Below are 17,516 nucleotides of genomic sequence, written 5' to 3'. Positions count from 1 at the left end.
GGCCACACCTGGGGACATGGGGACAGATGGGGGCACAGCTGGGGACAAAGGGACATGGGGACATGAGGACACCTGGGACACCTGGGGACATGGGGACAGTTGGGATACCTGGGGACAGCTGGGGACAGCTGGGGACAAAGGGACATGGGGACATGGGGACAGTGGGGACAGCTGGGGATAGTGGGGACACCTGGGGACAAAGGGACAGATGGGGACAGTGGGAACATGGGGACATGGGAACAAAGGGACACCTGGGGACACCTGGGGACAAACGGACAGATGGGGACAGCTGGGACACCTGGGGATAAAGGGACATGGGGACAGCAGGACACGCGTGGGGGCCAGCAGCAGCGACAGCAGGCGGCGCGGCATGGCCACACCTGGGGACAGAGGGACAGATGGGGACAAACGGACATGGGGACAGCTGGGGACACCTGGGGACATGGGGACATGGGGCCAGCAGCAGCGAGAGCAGGCGGCGCGGCATGGCCACACCTGGGGACAGAGGGACAGATGGGGACAGCTGGGGACAAACGGACATGGGGACAGCTGGGGATAGTGGGGATATGGGGACACAGGGACATGGGGACAGCAGGACACGCGTGGGGGCCAGCAGCAGCGACAGCAGGCGGCGCGGCATGGCCACACCTGGGAACATGGGGACAAAGGGACAGCTGGGGACAAACGGACATGGGGACGCCTGGGGACACCTGGGGACATGGGGACATGGGGCCAGCAGCAGCGACAGCAGGCAGCGCGGCATGGCCACAGCGGCGACACCTGGGGACAAACGGACATGGGGACATGGGGACAGATGGGGATAGTGGGGACATGGGGACAGCAGGACGCGCGTGGGGGCCAGCAGCAGCGACAGCAGGTGGCACGGCATGGCCACACCTGGGGACAAAGGGACAGATGGGGATGTGGGGACAGTGGGGACATGGGGACAGCGGGGACACCTGGGGACAGGGACAGCTGGGGGGACAGGGACCCCTGGGGACAAACGGACAGATGGGGACAAAGGGACAGCTGGGGACATTGGGGACAGCTGGGGGGACAGAGACACCTGGGGACACCTGGGGACAAAGGGACATGGGGACAGCGGGGGACAGCTGGGGACAGAGGGACAGCTGGGGAGAAAAAGAAACATGGGGACAGTGGGGACATTGGGGGGGACAAAGGGACATGGGGACAGCTGGGGACAAAGCAGGGACACCTGAGGGGAGGGTTTGGGGACACTTTGGGGACACCTTGGGGATGTGGGGACAGCTGGGGGGACACAGGGACAGGGACATGGGGACACCGCGGGGACACTGCAGGTGTCCCATGCCCAAGGTGTCCCCTGTGGCAGGGTGGCCTCGTCACCGATGTCCCACGGCCCCAGGGTGTCCCAACCTCATGGTGGCCCCATTGTCCCCAGAGTGTCCCCATTGTCCCCACAGCCCCTGCAGTGTCCCCATTGTCCCCAAAGCCCCCAGGGTGTCCCCAAAGTCCCCACAGTGTCCCCAGTGTCCCCAGAGTGTTCCCATTGTCCCCAAAGTCCCCTCAGTGTCACCACAGCCCCTGCAGTGTCCCCACCTTGTCCCCAAAGCCCCCAGGGTGTCCCCATTGTCCCCACAGACTCCACCTTGTCCCCATTGTCCCCAAAGTCCCCTCGGTGTCCCCAAGGCCTCTGCAGTGTCCCCACCTTGTCCCCAAAGTCCCCTCAGTGTCCCCAAAGCCCCCAGGGTGTCCCCAAAGTCCCCTCAGTGTCCCCTCGGTGTCCCCTCGGTGTCCCCACTGTCCCCACCTTGTCCCCACCTTGTCCCCACGGCCTCCGCGGTGCCGTTCCCGGGATGTGCCACCACCTGTCCCAGTTCCCGGGTGTCACCGCCCCCCGGGTGTCACCACCACCCCCAGAATGTCCCCGTCCCCTGGGTGTCACCATGAGGAGTGTCATCATCGTCTGGGTGCCACCACCCCCAGAATGTCCCCGTTCCTTGGATGTCACCACCCCTGGGTGTCACCATTGTCCTGGTGTCACCACCCCTGGGTGGCACCGACAGGAGTGTCACAACCCCCAGGATGTCACCATCGTCTGGGTGGCACTGTCAGGAGTGTCACCACCCCCTGGGTGTCCCCACCCCTGGGTGTCCCCGTTGTCTGGGTGTCCCCGTTCCTTGGATGTCACCATTGTCCCGGTGTCCCCATCCCCATGGTGGCACTGTCAGGAGTGTCCCCATTCCAAGGATGTCACCACCCCCTGAGTGTCACCATTGTCGGGGTGGCAGTGTCAGGAGTGTCACCACTGTCCAGGTGTCCCTGTTCTTTGGGTGTCACCATTGTCCCGGTGTCACCACCCCCTTGGTGGCACTGTCAGGAGTGTCACCACCCCAGGGTGTCCCCGTTGCCTGGGTGTCACCACCCCAGGGTGGCATTGTCAGGAGTGTCACCACCCCCAGAGTGTCACCATTGTCGGGGTGGCACTGTCAGGAGTGTCACCACTGTCCAGGTGTCCCCGTTCCTTGGATGTCACCACCCCTGGGTGTCACCATTGTCCCAGTGTCACCACCCCTGGGTGGCACTGTCAGGGGTGTCACCACCCCATGGTGGCACCGACAGGGGTGTCACCATCCCCAGAGTGTCACCACCCCCTGGGTGTCACCACCCCTGGGTGGCACCATTGTCCGGGTGCCACCACCCCCTGAGTGCCACCACCCCCGGGGTGGCACCGCCACAGCCCAGAGGTGCCACCCCGGGGGGTGACCCCAGGGTGTCCCTGTCACTGCGTCCCTGTCCCAGGGGTGTCACGACATCGGGGTGTCCCTGTCACCACGGGGGGCGTCCCTGTCCCCATGTCCCTGTCCCCAAGGGTGTCCCTGTCACGGTGTCCCTGTCACGACGTGTCACGACATTGGGGTGTCCCTGTCACCAGGGGGGTGTCCCTGTCCCCAAGGGTGGCCCTGTCACCAGGGCTGTCACAACACGGACGTGTCCCTGTCCCTGTCCCCAAGGGGATGTCCCTGTCATGGTGTCCCTGTCACGATGTGTCACGACATCGGGGGGTCCCTGTCCCCAGAGTGTCCCTGTCCCAGGGGTGTCACGACATCGGGGTGTCCCTGTCACCAGGGGGGTGTCCCTGTCCCCAAGGGTGGCCCTGTCACCAGGGCTGTCACGACGTGTCACGACATTGGGCTGTCCCTGTCACCAGCGTGTCCCTGTCACCGTGGGAGGTGTCCCTGTCACGGTGTCCTTGTCACGGTGTCCTTGTCACCACGGGGGTGTCACGACACGGGGCTGTCCCTGTCAGGTGTCCTTGTCACAAGATGTCACGACATGGGGCTGTCCCTGTCCCCAGCAGTCTGTCCCTGTCACCGTGTCCCTGTCCCCAGAGTGTCCCTGTCCCTGTCCCTGTCACGACGTGTCACGACACTGGGGTGTCCCTGTCCCCTGTCAGGTGTCCCTGTCACCATGTCCCTGTCCCCAAGGGTGGCCCTGTCACTGTGACCCTGTCACCAGGGCTGTCACGACACGGACGTGTCCCTGTCCCTGTCCCCAAGGGTGGCCCTGTCACTGTGACCCTGTCCCAGGGGTGTCACGACATTGGGGTGGCCCTGTCACTGTGTCCCTGTCACGACGTGTCACCAGGGGGGTGTCCCTGTCCCCAAGGGTGGCCCTGTCACTGTGACCCTGTCACCAGGGCTGTCACGACACGGACGTGTCCCTGTCCCTGTCCCCAAGGGTGGCCCTGTCACGGTGTCCTTGTCACATGAGATGTCGCGACATGGAGGTGTCCCTGTCACCACGTCCCTGTCCCCAGAGTGTCCCTGTCAGATGTCCCTGTCACGACATGTCACGACACGGGGCTGTCCCTGTCACGGTGTCCTTGTCACAACGTGTCACGACATGGAGGTGTCCCTGTCACCACGTCCCTGTCCCCAGAGTGTCCCTGTCCCTGTCAGATGTCCCTGTCACGACGTGTCACGACACGGGGCTGTCCCTGTCACGGTGTCCTTGTCACAACGTGTCACGACATGGAGGTGTCCCTGTCACCACGTCCCTGTCCCCAAGCGTGTCCCTGTCCCCAGGGGTGTCACGACACTGCCGTGTCCCTGTCCCTGTCCCTGTCCCCAGCGGTGTCCCTGTCGCGGTGTCCTTGTCACCACGAGGTGTCGCGACATTCCGCTGTCCCCGTCGCTGTCGCCGCCCCCGCCCGGCGCTGTCGCGACATTGGGCCGTCCTTGTCGCCGCGCGGGGCTCTCCCAACCCCCCGCTCTGTCGCGACACCGCTGTCGCCTGTCCCCCCCTCCCCTCCCCCCGCCAGCCCCGCCCCTATCGCGACATGGCCCCGCCCCCTGGGCCGCCTCTGTCGCGACAGCGCGGGGCTCCGGCGGCCGCCACCGACCTGCGGCGCTCCGGGTGTCGCCCCCGGGGCTCGCTGTCGCCGCTGTCACCCCTGTGTCGCCGCTGTGTCGCCGCTGTCGCGCTCCCGGGTTTTTCTGTCGCGATCGCGGCGCTGCCCCCGCCCCTCCCCCCCCCCCCCCGCGCCGCTTCCGCCTCGATCCGGCCGGCCCCGCCCCCCCGCGCTGATTGGGCGGCGGGGGAAAGGAGGAGGAGCCTTCGGCAACCAGCCAATGAGAAGAGGGGGCGCGGCCTGGAATTCACAAGGGGCGTGGCTTGGAACACGAGGGGCGTGGCCTAGAATCCCGAGGGGGCGTGGCTTTGGGGCGTTTTTGTTAATTTTTGGTTTTTTTCTCCTTTTTTTCAACTTTTTGCGGCGTTTTTTGGCTTTTCCGCGTTTGCTCCTTTTTAGTTTTCACCTTTTTTGTCGCTTTCGCGACTTTCGGGGCCCTTTTATCCTCCTAATTTTATTTTTTTTGAATTTTTGAGCTTCTTTCCCCCTATTTTTTAACCTTTTTCTCCCCCTTTTTACTCAATTTTCCCTTCTTTTCCTTATTTTTGTATTTTTGGCCATTTTAACCCTTTTTTTTGGCCTTTTCAGATTTATTTTTCTATTTTCCCCTTTTTTTCCCCGTTTCCTTTCCTCCTTTCTACAAATTTAAACCTAAAAATCCAACTGAAAAAATTAAATTTAAACCAAAATCTCAAATTCTGTCAATTTTGACTTCAAAACGCCCAAACTTCACCTTTTAAAATTTCAATTTTTGGCCATTTCAGGCCGAATTTTTTTTTTTTTAAATAAAATTTAAATCTTGATTTTAAAATCTCAAAACTTCAACTTCTAAAAGTCTCAATTTCCTTCGATTTCCACCAAAATCTTCAAAATTTGGATTTTAAATTTCTAATTTTTGTAGATTTCCACTGAAACCTTTGAAATTTAAATTTTAAAATCTCGATTTCCACTGAAACCTTTGAAATTTGAATTAAAAAAATCTCAATTTCCACTGAAACCTTCGAAATTTGGATTTAAAATTCCCAATTTCTGTCGATTTTCGCTTTAAAATTCCCAATTTCTGTCGATTTCCACCAAAACCTTCAAAATCTGAATTTTAAATTCCCAATTTCTGTCAATTTCCACTTAAAAATTCCCAATTTCTGGGACTCCCCCTCCCTTAAATTCCCATTTTAACAAAAATATTTTTAATTTTAATTCAGATTTTTTCTCCTTTTCCCCCAATTTCCCCCCTCCCCCTCCCTTTAAATTTTTGGGGATTTTTTTTGGGGGATAAAAACGGGGTGGAAAAACCCGAAAATTCCATTTTTTGTGTTGTTTTTTTTTGGTGTTTTTTATACAAAACCAAACTCGCAGCGTTTTTTATTCCACGATCGGCGAAACCCCGGCGCGGGAATTCCGGGGGGGAAAACCCAACCCAAATAAAATTAATTAATTATTAATAATTAATCCAACCCCGGGGGGGGGGGAAACGGGGAGAATTCCCGGGATTTTGGGCAAAAAGGGAGAGAGAAAATATAAAAAAAAAGTGAATTAAAAGGCGGAAAAATGGGGGGAAAATGGGAATTTTTTAAAATAAAAAATTCCGGGCGCGGCGGCGATTTTGGGGGGAAAAGGGGGAGGGGAGGGAGGGGAAAGGGGGGAATTAAAAAATTAAAAATTTATTTTAAAAATGGGGGAAAAAGGAGGAAAAAATGGAAAAAATTGGGGGAAAAGGAGGAAAAAATGGGGGAAAAAAAGAGGAAAAAATGGGGGAAAAAAGGGAATTTTGAAGGGAGAAATTCAAATTGAAAAAAGGAAAAAGAGGGAAAATAAAAATGAAATTTAGGGGGAAAAAAGATAAAAAAATGGGAGAAAAAGGGAAAAAATCAGGGAAAATGTAAAAAAAGAAAGAAGAAAAAATGAGGGAAAAAATGGGGAAAACAAAAATTAGAAATAAAAGGGAAAAAAAGGAAAAAAGAAAAAAATCAGGGAAAAAAGGAAACGAATAAGGAAAATATAAAGAGAAAATCAGGGGAAAATGGAAAAAAAAATCAGGAAAAAATGGAAAAATCAGAGAAAAAAAATCAGGAAAAAAATGGAAAAAAATTGAAAAAATCAAGAAAAATTTGAAATTAAAAAAAATCAGGAAATACTTGAAAAAATCAGAAAAAGTCTGAAAAAAATCAGGGGAAAAATGGAAAAAATCTGGAAATGTGAAAAAATCAGGAGAGAAGAAAAATCAGGGGAAAAAATGGAAAACAAATAATGCAGAAATGAAAAAAAATTAATGGAAAAGTTTTTAAAAATCAGGAAAAAATTAAAAAATCTGGAAAAATTTGGCAAAAATCATGAAAAATTTGAAAGAAAATTGAGAAAATTTAAAAAAATCAAGGGATAAATTTAAATAAATCGGGGGAGAAATTAAAAAAGTTAATGGAAAAATGGAAAAAAATCAGGAAAAAATAGAAAAAATCAGAAGAAAAATTGAAAAACTCAGGGAAAAAAAGGAAAAAAAAATCCGGTAAAAATAGAAAAAAATCAGGGGAAAAATGGAAAAAAATCAGAAAAAAAAGGGAATTTTTGGGAAGGGAAGGAAATGATAAAGGGAGGTAAAAAATTGGGGAAAAAAGGAGAAATTCCAGGGAAAATCAGGAAAAGCGAAGGGGGGGAAGTCCCTGAGGCCGCGGGTGGGGGAGGGGTTGCGCCCCTCCCCCCATCACCCCTCCCCCCCTCAAATTCCCCCCAAAATTCCCCAAATCCGCCCCAATCCAGCCCAAAAAAAATCGGGATTTTTTTCCCATTTTTTCGCCGCTGCGCCGGAAAAAAAATAAAACCCCAAAAAACTCCCAAAAAATTAAAAAAAATTCCAAAAAAATTCAAAATTTGAATGAAAATCCCAGGAATTCCCAGGAATTTTGATGGGGATTTTTTTTTTTGGTGTGAAAAAAGGGAAAAAAAGGCAACAAAAAACTGGAATTCCGGGGTAAGGCAGCCCCGCCCCCGCTCCCATTCCCGAATTTTTTCCGGAATTCAACGGAGAGTCCGAACTTTGTTTTTTTTTTTTTCTTTTTTTTTTTTTGTGGTGTTTTTGGCCAGGAAAAAAGGGAAAAGAGAAAAAAAAAGGAATTTTTTCTTTTTTTTTTGATATTTTTCCACTTTTTTTTTTCTTTTTTTTGGTTGGTTTTTTTTTCCGGGATTTTTTTTTTTTTTTTTTTTTGGGAAAAGTCAAAATTCCCGGCCGGAGTCGCCGCTCCTAGAAAAGATTCTCCTCGAAAATGGCCAGGAGGTCGCTCTGGAAGTTCATGTCGATCGTCGCCGCCATCTGCAAAAAATGGGAAAAATCGGGAAAAAATTCCAGGAAAAATTTCCCCCAATTTTTTGGGGTTATTTCTGGGTTTTTTGGGTCAGTTTGGGCTTTTTTTGGGGATTTTTGGGGTATTTTTTGGGTCATTTTGGGCTTTTTTCGGGGCATTTTTTGGGTCATTTCGGGTTTTTTGGGGGCATTTCCGGATTTTTTTGGGGACTTTTTTTTAAAGATTTTTTTAGGGGTTTTTTGGGGTAATTTCTGACTTTTTAAAGGTTTTTTTTTTGGGCTTATTTGGGAATTTTTTCGGGTCATTTCAGGTTGTTTTGGGGCATTTCCAGATTTTTTTTTTAATTTTTTTTTTTTTTAGATTTTTTAGTGGATTTTTTGGGGCATTTTGGGGTCATTTCTGGCTTTTTAAAGGTATTTTTTGGGCTTTTTTTGGGGGTATTTTTTGGGCCATTTTGGGTTTTTTTGGGGGCATTTCCAGATTTTTTATTTTCGATTTTTTAGGGGATTTTTTGGGGCATTTTGGGGTAATTTCTGGCTTTTTTTAAGGTATTTTTTGGGCTTTTTTGAGGCGTACTTTTCAGGCCATTTTGGGTTTTTTTGGGGCCATTTCCGGAATTTTTAGGGATTTTTTAATGAGATTTTTTAGGAGTTTTTTTGTGTCATTTCTGGCTTTTTTTTTTTTTTTTGGTAATTCACGGATTTTCTGTAGAATTTTTGGGCTGATTTCTGACTTTTCTTGGGGCATTTCTGGATTTTTTTGGGTATTTTTTTGGCATCATTTCCAGATTTATTGAGCATTTTTTGGGTCATTTCAGGTTTTTTTGGGCCATTTTTGGGATTTTCCAGGAACATCCTCAATGATTTCCCCCTGAATTTTTGGGACCCTTTCCCAGGAATATTCCGATTATTCCCCCCAATTTTGGGGATCCATTTTTGGGATTTCTCAGGAACATCCCAAAGATTTTTTCCCCATTTTTGGGATCCATTTTCAGGATTTCCTGGGAACATCCCAATGATTTCCCCCCCGATTTTTGGGGATTCATTTTCGGGATTTTCCAGGAACATCCCAACAATTTTCCCCCATTTTGGGGACCCTTTCCCTGGAATATTCTCCTTATTTCCCCCCCGTTTTTTGGGATCCATTTTCAGGATTTCCCGGGAGCATCCCAACGATTTCCCCCCATTTCTGGGGACCCTATTTTGGGATTTCCTGGGCACATCCCAACGATTCCCCCCCTCATTTCTGGGGACCCCTTTTTGGGATTTTTCAGGAATATTCTGCTGATTTTCCCCATTTTTTGGGATCCATTTTCGGGATTTCCCGGGCACATCCCAACGATTCCCCCCGCAATTTTGGGATCCATTTTTGGGATTTTTCAGGAATATCCCAACGATTCCCCCCCAATTTTGGGATCCATTTTCAGGATTTCCCGGGAACATCCCAACGATCCCCCTCGCAAATTTGGGATCCATTTTTGGGATTTTTCAGGAATATTCCAGTGATTTTCCCCCAATTTTGGGGACCCTTTCCCAGGAATATTTTGATTATTTCCCCCATTTCTGGGGACCCTTTTTTGGGATTTTTCAGGAATATTCTGCTGATTTTCCCCATTTTTTGGGATCCATTTTCGGGGTTTTCCAGGAACATCCCAACGATTCCCCCCCACTTTTGGGATCCATTTTTGGGATTTTCCAGGAATATCCCAACGATTCCCCCCCCAATTTTGGGATCCATTTTTGGGATTTTTCAGGAATATCCCAACGATTCCCCCCCATTTTTGGGGATCCATTTTCGGGGTTTTCCAGGAACATCCCAATGATTTCCCCCCCCAATTTTGGGATCCATTTTCGGGATTTCCCGGGAACATCCCAACGATCCCCCTCGCAAATTTGGGATCCATTTTTGGGATTTTTCAGGAATATTCCAGTGATTTTCCCCCAATTTTGGGGACCCTTTCCCAGGAATTTTCTGATTATTTCCCCCATTTCTGGGGACCCTTTTTTGGGATTTTTCAGGAATATTCTGCTGATTTTCCCCATTTTCTGGGATCCATTTTCGGGATTTCCTGAGCACATCCCAACGATTCCCCCCCACTTTTGGGATCCATTTTTGGGATTTTTCAGGAATATCCCGGTGATTCCCCCCCGGTTTAACCCTTCGCTCACCGCTTCCCGGCGCCTCCTCTCCTGCTCCCTCTTGCGGGCCATCTCCCGCTGCTGGTCCAGCATGGCCTGCGAGCCGGCCGGGCCCTGCGGCTGCGCCGGCGGCTGCGGCGCCGCCACCGACACCGGCACCGGCACCGGCACCGGCACCGGCACCGCGGCCGAGCCCGGCCCCGCCTGCGCCTGCGCCGCCTGCGCCTGCTGCTCCTGGCGCCGCCGCACCTCCTCGTGCACCCGCCGCGCCTGCTCCAGCGCATCCTCGTCCTCCCGGGACCTGGGGAGTGACCACAGTGACCAGGAGTGACCACTGAGTGACCACTGACCATGGCTGAGTGACCACAGTGACCACAGTGACCAGGAGTGACCATTGAGTGACCACTGAGTGACCAGGAGTGATCATCACTGAGCACTGAGTGACCATCAGTGACCAGGAGCCCTGCCCTGCTCTGGACCCTCCTCGTGCACCCGCCGCGCCTGCTCCAGGGCGTCCTCGTCCTCCCGGGACCTGGGGAGTGACCACAGTGACCACTGAGTGACCACAGTGACCAGGAGTGACCATTGAGTGACCACTGAGTGACCACAGTGACCATTGAGTGACCACTGAGTGACCATCAGTGACCAGGACCCTGCCCTGCTCTGGACCCTCCTCGTGCACCCGCCGCGCCTGCTCCAGCGCGTCCTCGTCCTCCCGGGACCTGGGGAGTGACCACAGAGTGACCAGGAGTGACCACAGTGACCACTGAGTGACCACTGAGTGACCACAGTGACCACTGAGTGACCAGGAGTGACCACTGAGTGACCATGAACCACCACAGTGACCAGGACCCTGCCCTGCTCTGGACCCTCCTCATGCACCCGCCGCGCCTGCTCCAGCGCGTCCTCGTCCTCCCGGGACCTGGGGAGTGACCACAGTGACGGCTGAGTGACCACTGAGTGACCACAGTGACCACTGAGTGACCAGGAGTGACCACTGAGTGACCATGAACCACCACAGTGACCAGGAGCCTGCCCTGCTCTGGACCCTCCTCGTGCGCCTGCTCCAGGGCATCCTCATCCTCCCGGGACCTGGGGAGTGACCACAGTGACTGCTGAGTGACCACAGTGACCATCAGTGACCACTGAGTGACCACAGTGAGCACTGAGTGACCACTGAGTGACCACTGAGTGACCACTGAGTGACCATTGATTGATTACAGTGACCACTGAGTGACCAGGACCCTGCCCTGCTCTGGACCCTCCTCGTCCTCCCGGGACCTGGGGAGTGACCACAGTGACCACTGAGTGACCACTGACCATGGCTGAGTGACCACAGTGACCACTGAGTGACCAGGAGTGACCACTGAGTGACCATGAACCATCACAGTGACCAGGACCCTGCCCTGCTCTGGACCCTCCTCGTGCGCCTGCTCCAGGGCGTCCTCGTCCTCCTGGGACCTGGGGAGTGACCACAGTGACCACTGAGTGACCACTGAGTGACCACAGTGACCAATGAATGACCACTGAGTGACCAGGAGTGACCACTGAGTGACCACAGTGACCACTGAGTGACCACAGTGACCATTGAGTGACCACAGTGACCACAGTGACCATTGAGTGACCACTGAGTGACCATCAGTGACCAGGAGCCTGCCCTGCTCTGGACCCTCCTCATGCACCCGCCGCGCCTGCTCCAGCGCGTCCTCGTCCTCCCGGGACCTGGGGAGTGACCACAGTGACGGCTGAGTGACCACTGAGTGACCACAGTGACCACTGAGTGACCAGGAGTGACCACTGAGTGACCATGAACCACCACAGTGACCAGGAGCCTGCCCTGCTCTGGACCCTCCTCGTGCGCCTGCTCCAGGGCATCCTCATCCTCCCGGGACCTGGGGAGTGACCACAGTGACCAGGAGTGACCATTGAGTGACCACTGAGTGACCACAGTGACCATTGAGTGACCACTGAGTGACCATCAGTGACCAGGACCCTGCCCTGCTCTGGACCCTCCTCGTGCACCCGCCGCGCCTGCTCCAGCGCGTCCTCGTCCTCCCGGGACCTGGGGAGTGACCACAGTGACCACTGAGTGACCACAGTGACCACTGAGTGACCACAGTGACCATCAGTGACCACTGAGTGACCACAGTGACCAATGAATGACCATCACTGAACACTGAGTGACCATGAGTGACCAGGACCCTGCCCTGCTCCAGCGCCTCCTCGTCCTCCCGGGACCTGGGGAGTGACCACAGTGACCACTGACCATGGCTGAGTGACCATAAGTGAGCACTGAGTGACCATGAATCACCACAGTGACCACTGAGTGACCAGGAGTGACCATGAACCGGACACAAGTCAGGAAATGTGGGAATGGGGTCAGGGAGTGGCCAGGAGCGTTTGTGGAGTTCCTGCTGGTGTTTATGGTGTCCCTGATGGTGTTTGTGGAGTTCCTGCTGGTGTTTGTGATGTTCCTGCTGGTGTTTGTGGTCCCTGCTGGTGTTTATGGAGTTCCTGCTGGTGTCTGTGGAGTTCCTGCTGGTGTTTGTGATGTTCCTGCTGGTGTTTGTGATGTTCCTGCTGGTGTTTATGGAGTTCCTGCTGGTGTTTGTGGAGTTCCTGCTGGTGTTTATGGAGTTCCTGCTGGTGTTTGTGATGTTCCTGCTGGTGTTTATGGAGTTCCTGGTGGTGTTTATGGAGTTCCTGGTGGTGTTTATGGAGTTCCTGCTGGTGTTTATGGAGTTCCTGCTGGTGTTTGTGATGTTCCTGCTGGTGTTTATGGAGTTCCTGCTGGTGTTTATGGAGTTCCTGGTGGTGTGTGTGATGTTCCTGCTGGTGTTTGTGGTGTCTGCTGGTGTCTGTGGAGTTCCTGGTGGTGTTTACGGTGGTGTTTATGGAGTTCCTGCTGGTGTTTATGGGGTCCCTGCTGGTGTTTATGGAGTTCCTGCTGGTGTTTATGGAGTTCCTGGTGCTGTTTATGGAGTTCCTGCTGGTGTTTATGGGGTCCCTGCTGGTGTTTATGGAGTTCCTGCTGGTGTTTATGGAGTTCCTGGTGCTGTTTATGGAGTTCCTGCTGGTGTTTGTGATGTTCCTGCTGGTGTTTATGGAGTTCCTGCTGGTGTTTATGGGGTCCCTGCTGGTGTTTATGGAGTTCCTGCTGGTGTTTATGGAGTTCCTGGTGCTGTTTATGGAGTTCCTGGTGCTGTTTATGGAGTTCCTGCTGGTGTTTATGGGGTCCCTGCTGGTGTTTATGGAGTTCCTGCTGGTGTTTATGGAGTTCCTGCTGGTGTTTATGGGGTCCCTGCTGGTGTTTATGGAGTTCCTGCTGGTGTTTGTGGAGTTCCTGCTGGTGTTTATGGAGTTCCTGCTGGTGTTTGTGATGTTCCTGCTGGTGTTTGTGATGTTCCTGCTGGTGTTTATGGAGTTCCTGGTGCTGTTTATGGAGTTCCTGCTGGTGTTTGTGGAGTTCCTGCTGGTGTTTATGGAGTTCCTGCTGGTGTTTGTGGAGTTCCTGGTGGTGTTTGTGATGTTCCTGCTGGTGTTTATGGAGTTCCTGCTGGTGTTTGTGGAGTTCCTGCTGGTGTTTATGGAGTTCCTGCTGGTGTTTGTGATGTTCCTGCTGGTGTTTATGGAGTTCCTGGTGGTGTTTATGGAGTTCCTGCTGGTGTTTGTGATGTTCCTGCTGGTGTTTGTGATGTTCCTGCTGGTGTTTATGGAGTTCCTGCTGGTGTTTGTGGAGTTCCTGCTGGTGTTTATGGAGTTCCTGCTGGTGTTTGTGATGTTCCTGCTGGTGTTTATGGAGTTCCTGCTGGTGTTTATGGTGTCCCTGGTGGTGTTTATGGAGTTCCTGCTGGTGTTTGTGATGTTCCTGCTGGTGTTTATGGAGTTCCTGCTGGTGTTTGTGATGTTCCTGCTGGTGTTTGTGGAGTTCCTGCTGGTGTTTGTGATGTTCCTGCTGGTGTTTATGGAGTTCCTGCTGGTGTTTATGGAGTTCCTGCTGGTGTTTATGGAGTTCCTGGTGGTGTTTATGGAGTTCCTGCTGGTGTTTATGGAGTTCCTGCTGGTGTTTATGGAGTTCCTGCTGGTGTTTATGGAGTTCCTGCTGGTGTTTATGGTGTCCCTGCTGGTGTTTGTGATGTTCCTGCTGGTGTTTCTGGTGTTTGTGGTCCCTGCTGGTGCCGGGGCTCCCCTCGAGGCCGCGCGCTCACCTCATCCTCTCCTGCTCGCGCCGCAGCCGCTCCTTCTCGCGCTCCACCTGCTCGGCCTGGGCCTTGAGCGCCTTCTCGCGCTCCTCCTTCTCGCGCGCCGCCCGCTTGAACTGCTCGAAGGAGTCGCTCGAGGACTTGGCCGCCGCCGCCGGCGCCGCCGGGTGCTTCTGCACCAGCGACGCCCACGAGCCCATGTTCTTGATCTTCAGGTCCTGCCGAGACACCGCCACCACCGGGTCACCACCAGGACACCACGGGGCCACCATGGGGTCTGAGAGCCACCACGGGGCCACCATGGGGTCACCATGAGGTCTGGGAGCCACCACGGGGCCACCAAGGGTCACCATGGGCCACCATGGGTCACCACGAGGTCTGGGAGCCACCACGGGGCACACAGGGTCACCAGGGGGTCATCACAGGGTCTGGGGGCCACCACGGGGTCACCACGGGGCCACCACGGGGTCTGGGAGCCACCACGGGGCCACCACGAGGTCTGGGAGCCACCACGGGTCACCACGGGGTCTGGGAGCCACCACGGGTCACCACGGGGTCTGGGAGCCACCATGGGGCTACCACGGGGCCACCAGGGGCCACCATGGGGCCACCACGAGGTCTGGGAGCCACCACAGGTCACCATGGGCCACCACGGGGTCTGGGAGCCACCAGAGCCGTGGTGGCCCCCGTGGGATCCTCCAGTGGCTTTGTCCTGAGGAACCGGAGCCAACCTGGAGATCCCTCAGCCTGGTGGGACCTCAGGGGCTTCTCCCAGATCCAACCCCAGAGTTCTCCAGGTCCCCCTGGATCCCACCCCTCCCTGAGCCTGGTGGGACCTCACACAAGGACCTCTGGAAGGTTCTGGAGCTTCTCTGGGACCCCCAAACCCTCCCTGAGCCTGGTGGCATCTCATGGAATGTTCTGGAACTTCTCCAGGTTCCCTGGGACCCCTGAGCCTGGTGGCACCTCATGGAAGGTTCTGGAGCTTCTCCACATTCTGTGGGACCCCCAAACCCTCTCTGAGCCTGGTGGGACCTCATGGAAGGTTCTGGAACTTCTCCAGGTTCCTTTGGACCCCCAAACCCTCCCTGAGCCTGGTGGGACCTCAGGGAAGGTTCTGGAACTTCTCCAGGCTCCTTTGGAGCCCCCAAACCCTCCCTGACCCCGGTGGCACCTCATGGAACAACCTCTGGAAGGTTCTGGAACTTCTCCAGGTTCCCTGGGACCCCTGAGCCTGGTGGCATCTCATGGAAAGTTCTGGAGCTTCTCCAGGTTCCCTGAGACCCCCAAACCCTCCCTGAGCCTGGTGGGACCTCATGGAAGGTTCTGGAGCTTCTCCAGGCTCCTTGGGACCCCTGAGCCTGGTGTGACCTCATGGAAGGTTCTGGAGTTTCTCCAGGTTCCTTGGGACCCCCAACCCCCCCCCCTGAGCCTGGTGGGACCTCATGGAAGGTTCTGGAGCTTCTCCACATTCTGTGGTACCCCCAAACCCCCCCTGACCCTGGTGGGACCTCAGGACCTTCTCCAAACCCAACCCTGGCCCTTCTCCAGCCCTTCCTGGATCCCACCTCTCGTTTTTGGGGCAGGAAGGCCCCAAATCCCACCCCCAGCCCAGCCCCCGTGGGAGATCCCTCAGGAATTTGGGGATTTTTTCCCAAAATTTGGGTTTTTTTACCTTTTTTGGGGCCACGGGGGTTTTGGGCTCGGCCTTCTGCCGCTCCTTGTCGGGGGCGGGCGGCGTCGGCTCCGGGGGGCGGATCACGGGCCGGGGTCCCGACCCCTCCAGGGGCTTCAGCTCCGGCCCTGCAGGGCAAACATCGGGAATTCTGGGGGTTGGAACCCAAAAATTGGGAATTCTGGGGTTTGGGACCCAAACATTGGGAATTCCGACCCCAAAATTGGGGATTCTGGGGGTCTCAGACCCCAAATTGGGGATTCTGGGGGTCTCAGACCCCAAATTGGGCTGGGCCGGGTCCTGCCCCCTCCAGGGGCTTCAGCTCCGGCCCTGCAGGGCAAACATCGGGAATGCTGGGGATTGGGACCCAAAAAATGGGAATTCTGGCCAAGAAATTGGGAATTCTGGGGGTTTGGAACTCAAAATTGGGGATTCTGGGGGTCTCAGACCCCAAATTGGGCTGGGCCGGGTCCTGCCCCCGCCAGGGGCTTCAGCTCCAGCCCTGCAGGGCAAGAACGCAGAATTCTGGAGATTTGGGACCCAAAATTGGGAATTCTGGGGTTAGGGACCCAAACATTGGGGTTTGGGACCCAAAAATTGGGGTGTGGGACCCAAACATTGGGAATTCTGGGGGCTGGGACCCAAACATTGGGGTTTGGGACCCAAACATTGGGAATTCTGGGGTTTGGGACCCAAACATTGGGATTTGTGGGGTTTGGGACCCAAAAATTGGGGATTCTGGGGTTTGGGACCCAAAAATTGGGATTTGTGGGGTTTGGGACCCAAAAATTGGGGATTCTGGGGTTTGGGACCCAAACATTGGGAATTGTGACCAAAAAATTGGAAATTGTGGGGTTTGGGACCCAAAAATTGGGAATTCCGACCCCAAAATTGGGGATTCTGGGGGTCTCAGACCCCAAATTGGGCTGGGCCGGGTCCTGCCCCCGCCAGGGGCTTCAGCTCCGGCCCTGCAGGGCAAGAACGCAGAATTCTGGAGATTTGGGACCCAAAATTGGGAATTCTGGGGTTTGGGACCCAAAAATTGGGGTTTGGGACCCAAACATTGGGGTTTGGGACCCAAACATTGGGGTTTGGGACCCAAACATTGGGAATTCTGGCCAAAAAATTGGGGATTTGGAACCCAAAAATTGGGAATTCTGGGGGTTTGGGACCCAAAAAATCAGGAATGCTGGGGTTTGGGACCAAAAAAAGGGGAATTCTGGGGATTTGGGACCCCAAAATTGGGGATTCTGGCCAAAAAATTGGGAATTCAGGGGATTTGGAACCCAAAAATTGGGGATTCTGGGGTTTGGGACCCAAAAATTGGGATTTGTGGGGTTTGGGACCCAAACATTGGGAATTGTGACCAAAAAATTGGGAATTGTGGGGTTTGGGACCCAAAAATTGGGAATTCTGGGGATTCAGGACCCCAAAATTGGGAATTCTGGCCAAAAAATTGGGAATTCTGGGGGTCTGGAACCCAAAAATTGGGAATTCTAGCCAAAAAATTGGGAATTCTGGAAATTTATGGACCCAAAATTGGGAATTCTGGAGATCTGGTACCCAAAAATGGGAATTATGGAGTTTTGGAACCCAAAAATTGGGAATTCCGACCCCAAAATTGGGAATTGTGGGGGTTTGGGACCCAAAACTTGGGAATTGTGGGATTTTGGGACCCAAAAATTGGAATTCTGGAGATTAGGAACCCAAAAATTGGGAATTATTGAGATTTTTTTCCATCCTCATGAAACTTTATGGGATTTTTTGGGGTTTTCTCTCTCCCCATGAAACTTTTTGGGATTTTTTCCCCTC

The 17,516-nt window shown here is 53.5% G+C and overlaps 1 protein-coding gene across 1 annotated transcript in view; it reads right to left on the bottom strand.

Annotated features, from left to right (window-relative positions):
• Positions 1-7,423: 7,423 nt before the first annotated feature.
• BRD4 (bromodomain containing 4) overlaps positions 7,424-17,516 on the bottom strand; it is a 62,526-nt gene continuing 52,433 nt past the window's right edge. Inside the window, 4 exon segments of the mRNA XM_064402081.1 lie at positions 7,424-7,697; positions 9,858-10,128; positions 14,036-14,247; positions 15,705-15,832. Coding sequence (XP_064258151.1) covers positions 7,629-7,697; positions 9,858-10,128; positions 14,036-14,247; positions 15,705-15,832 — 680 coding nt within the window. The 3' untranslated portion in view covers positions 7,424-7,628.

The sequence above is a fragment of the Passer domesticus genome, chromosome 34 (genome assembly GCF_036417665.1).
Source record: "Passer domesticus isolate bPasDom1 chromosome 34, bPasDom1.hap1, whole genome shotgun sequence".
Lineage (NCBI taxonomy): Eukaryota > Metazoa > Chordata > Aves > Passeriformes > Passeridae > Passer > Passer domesticus.
This window is presented reverse-complemented; position numbering and strand designations above follow the sequence as displayed.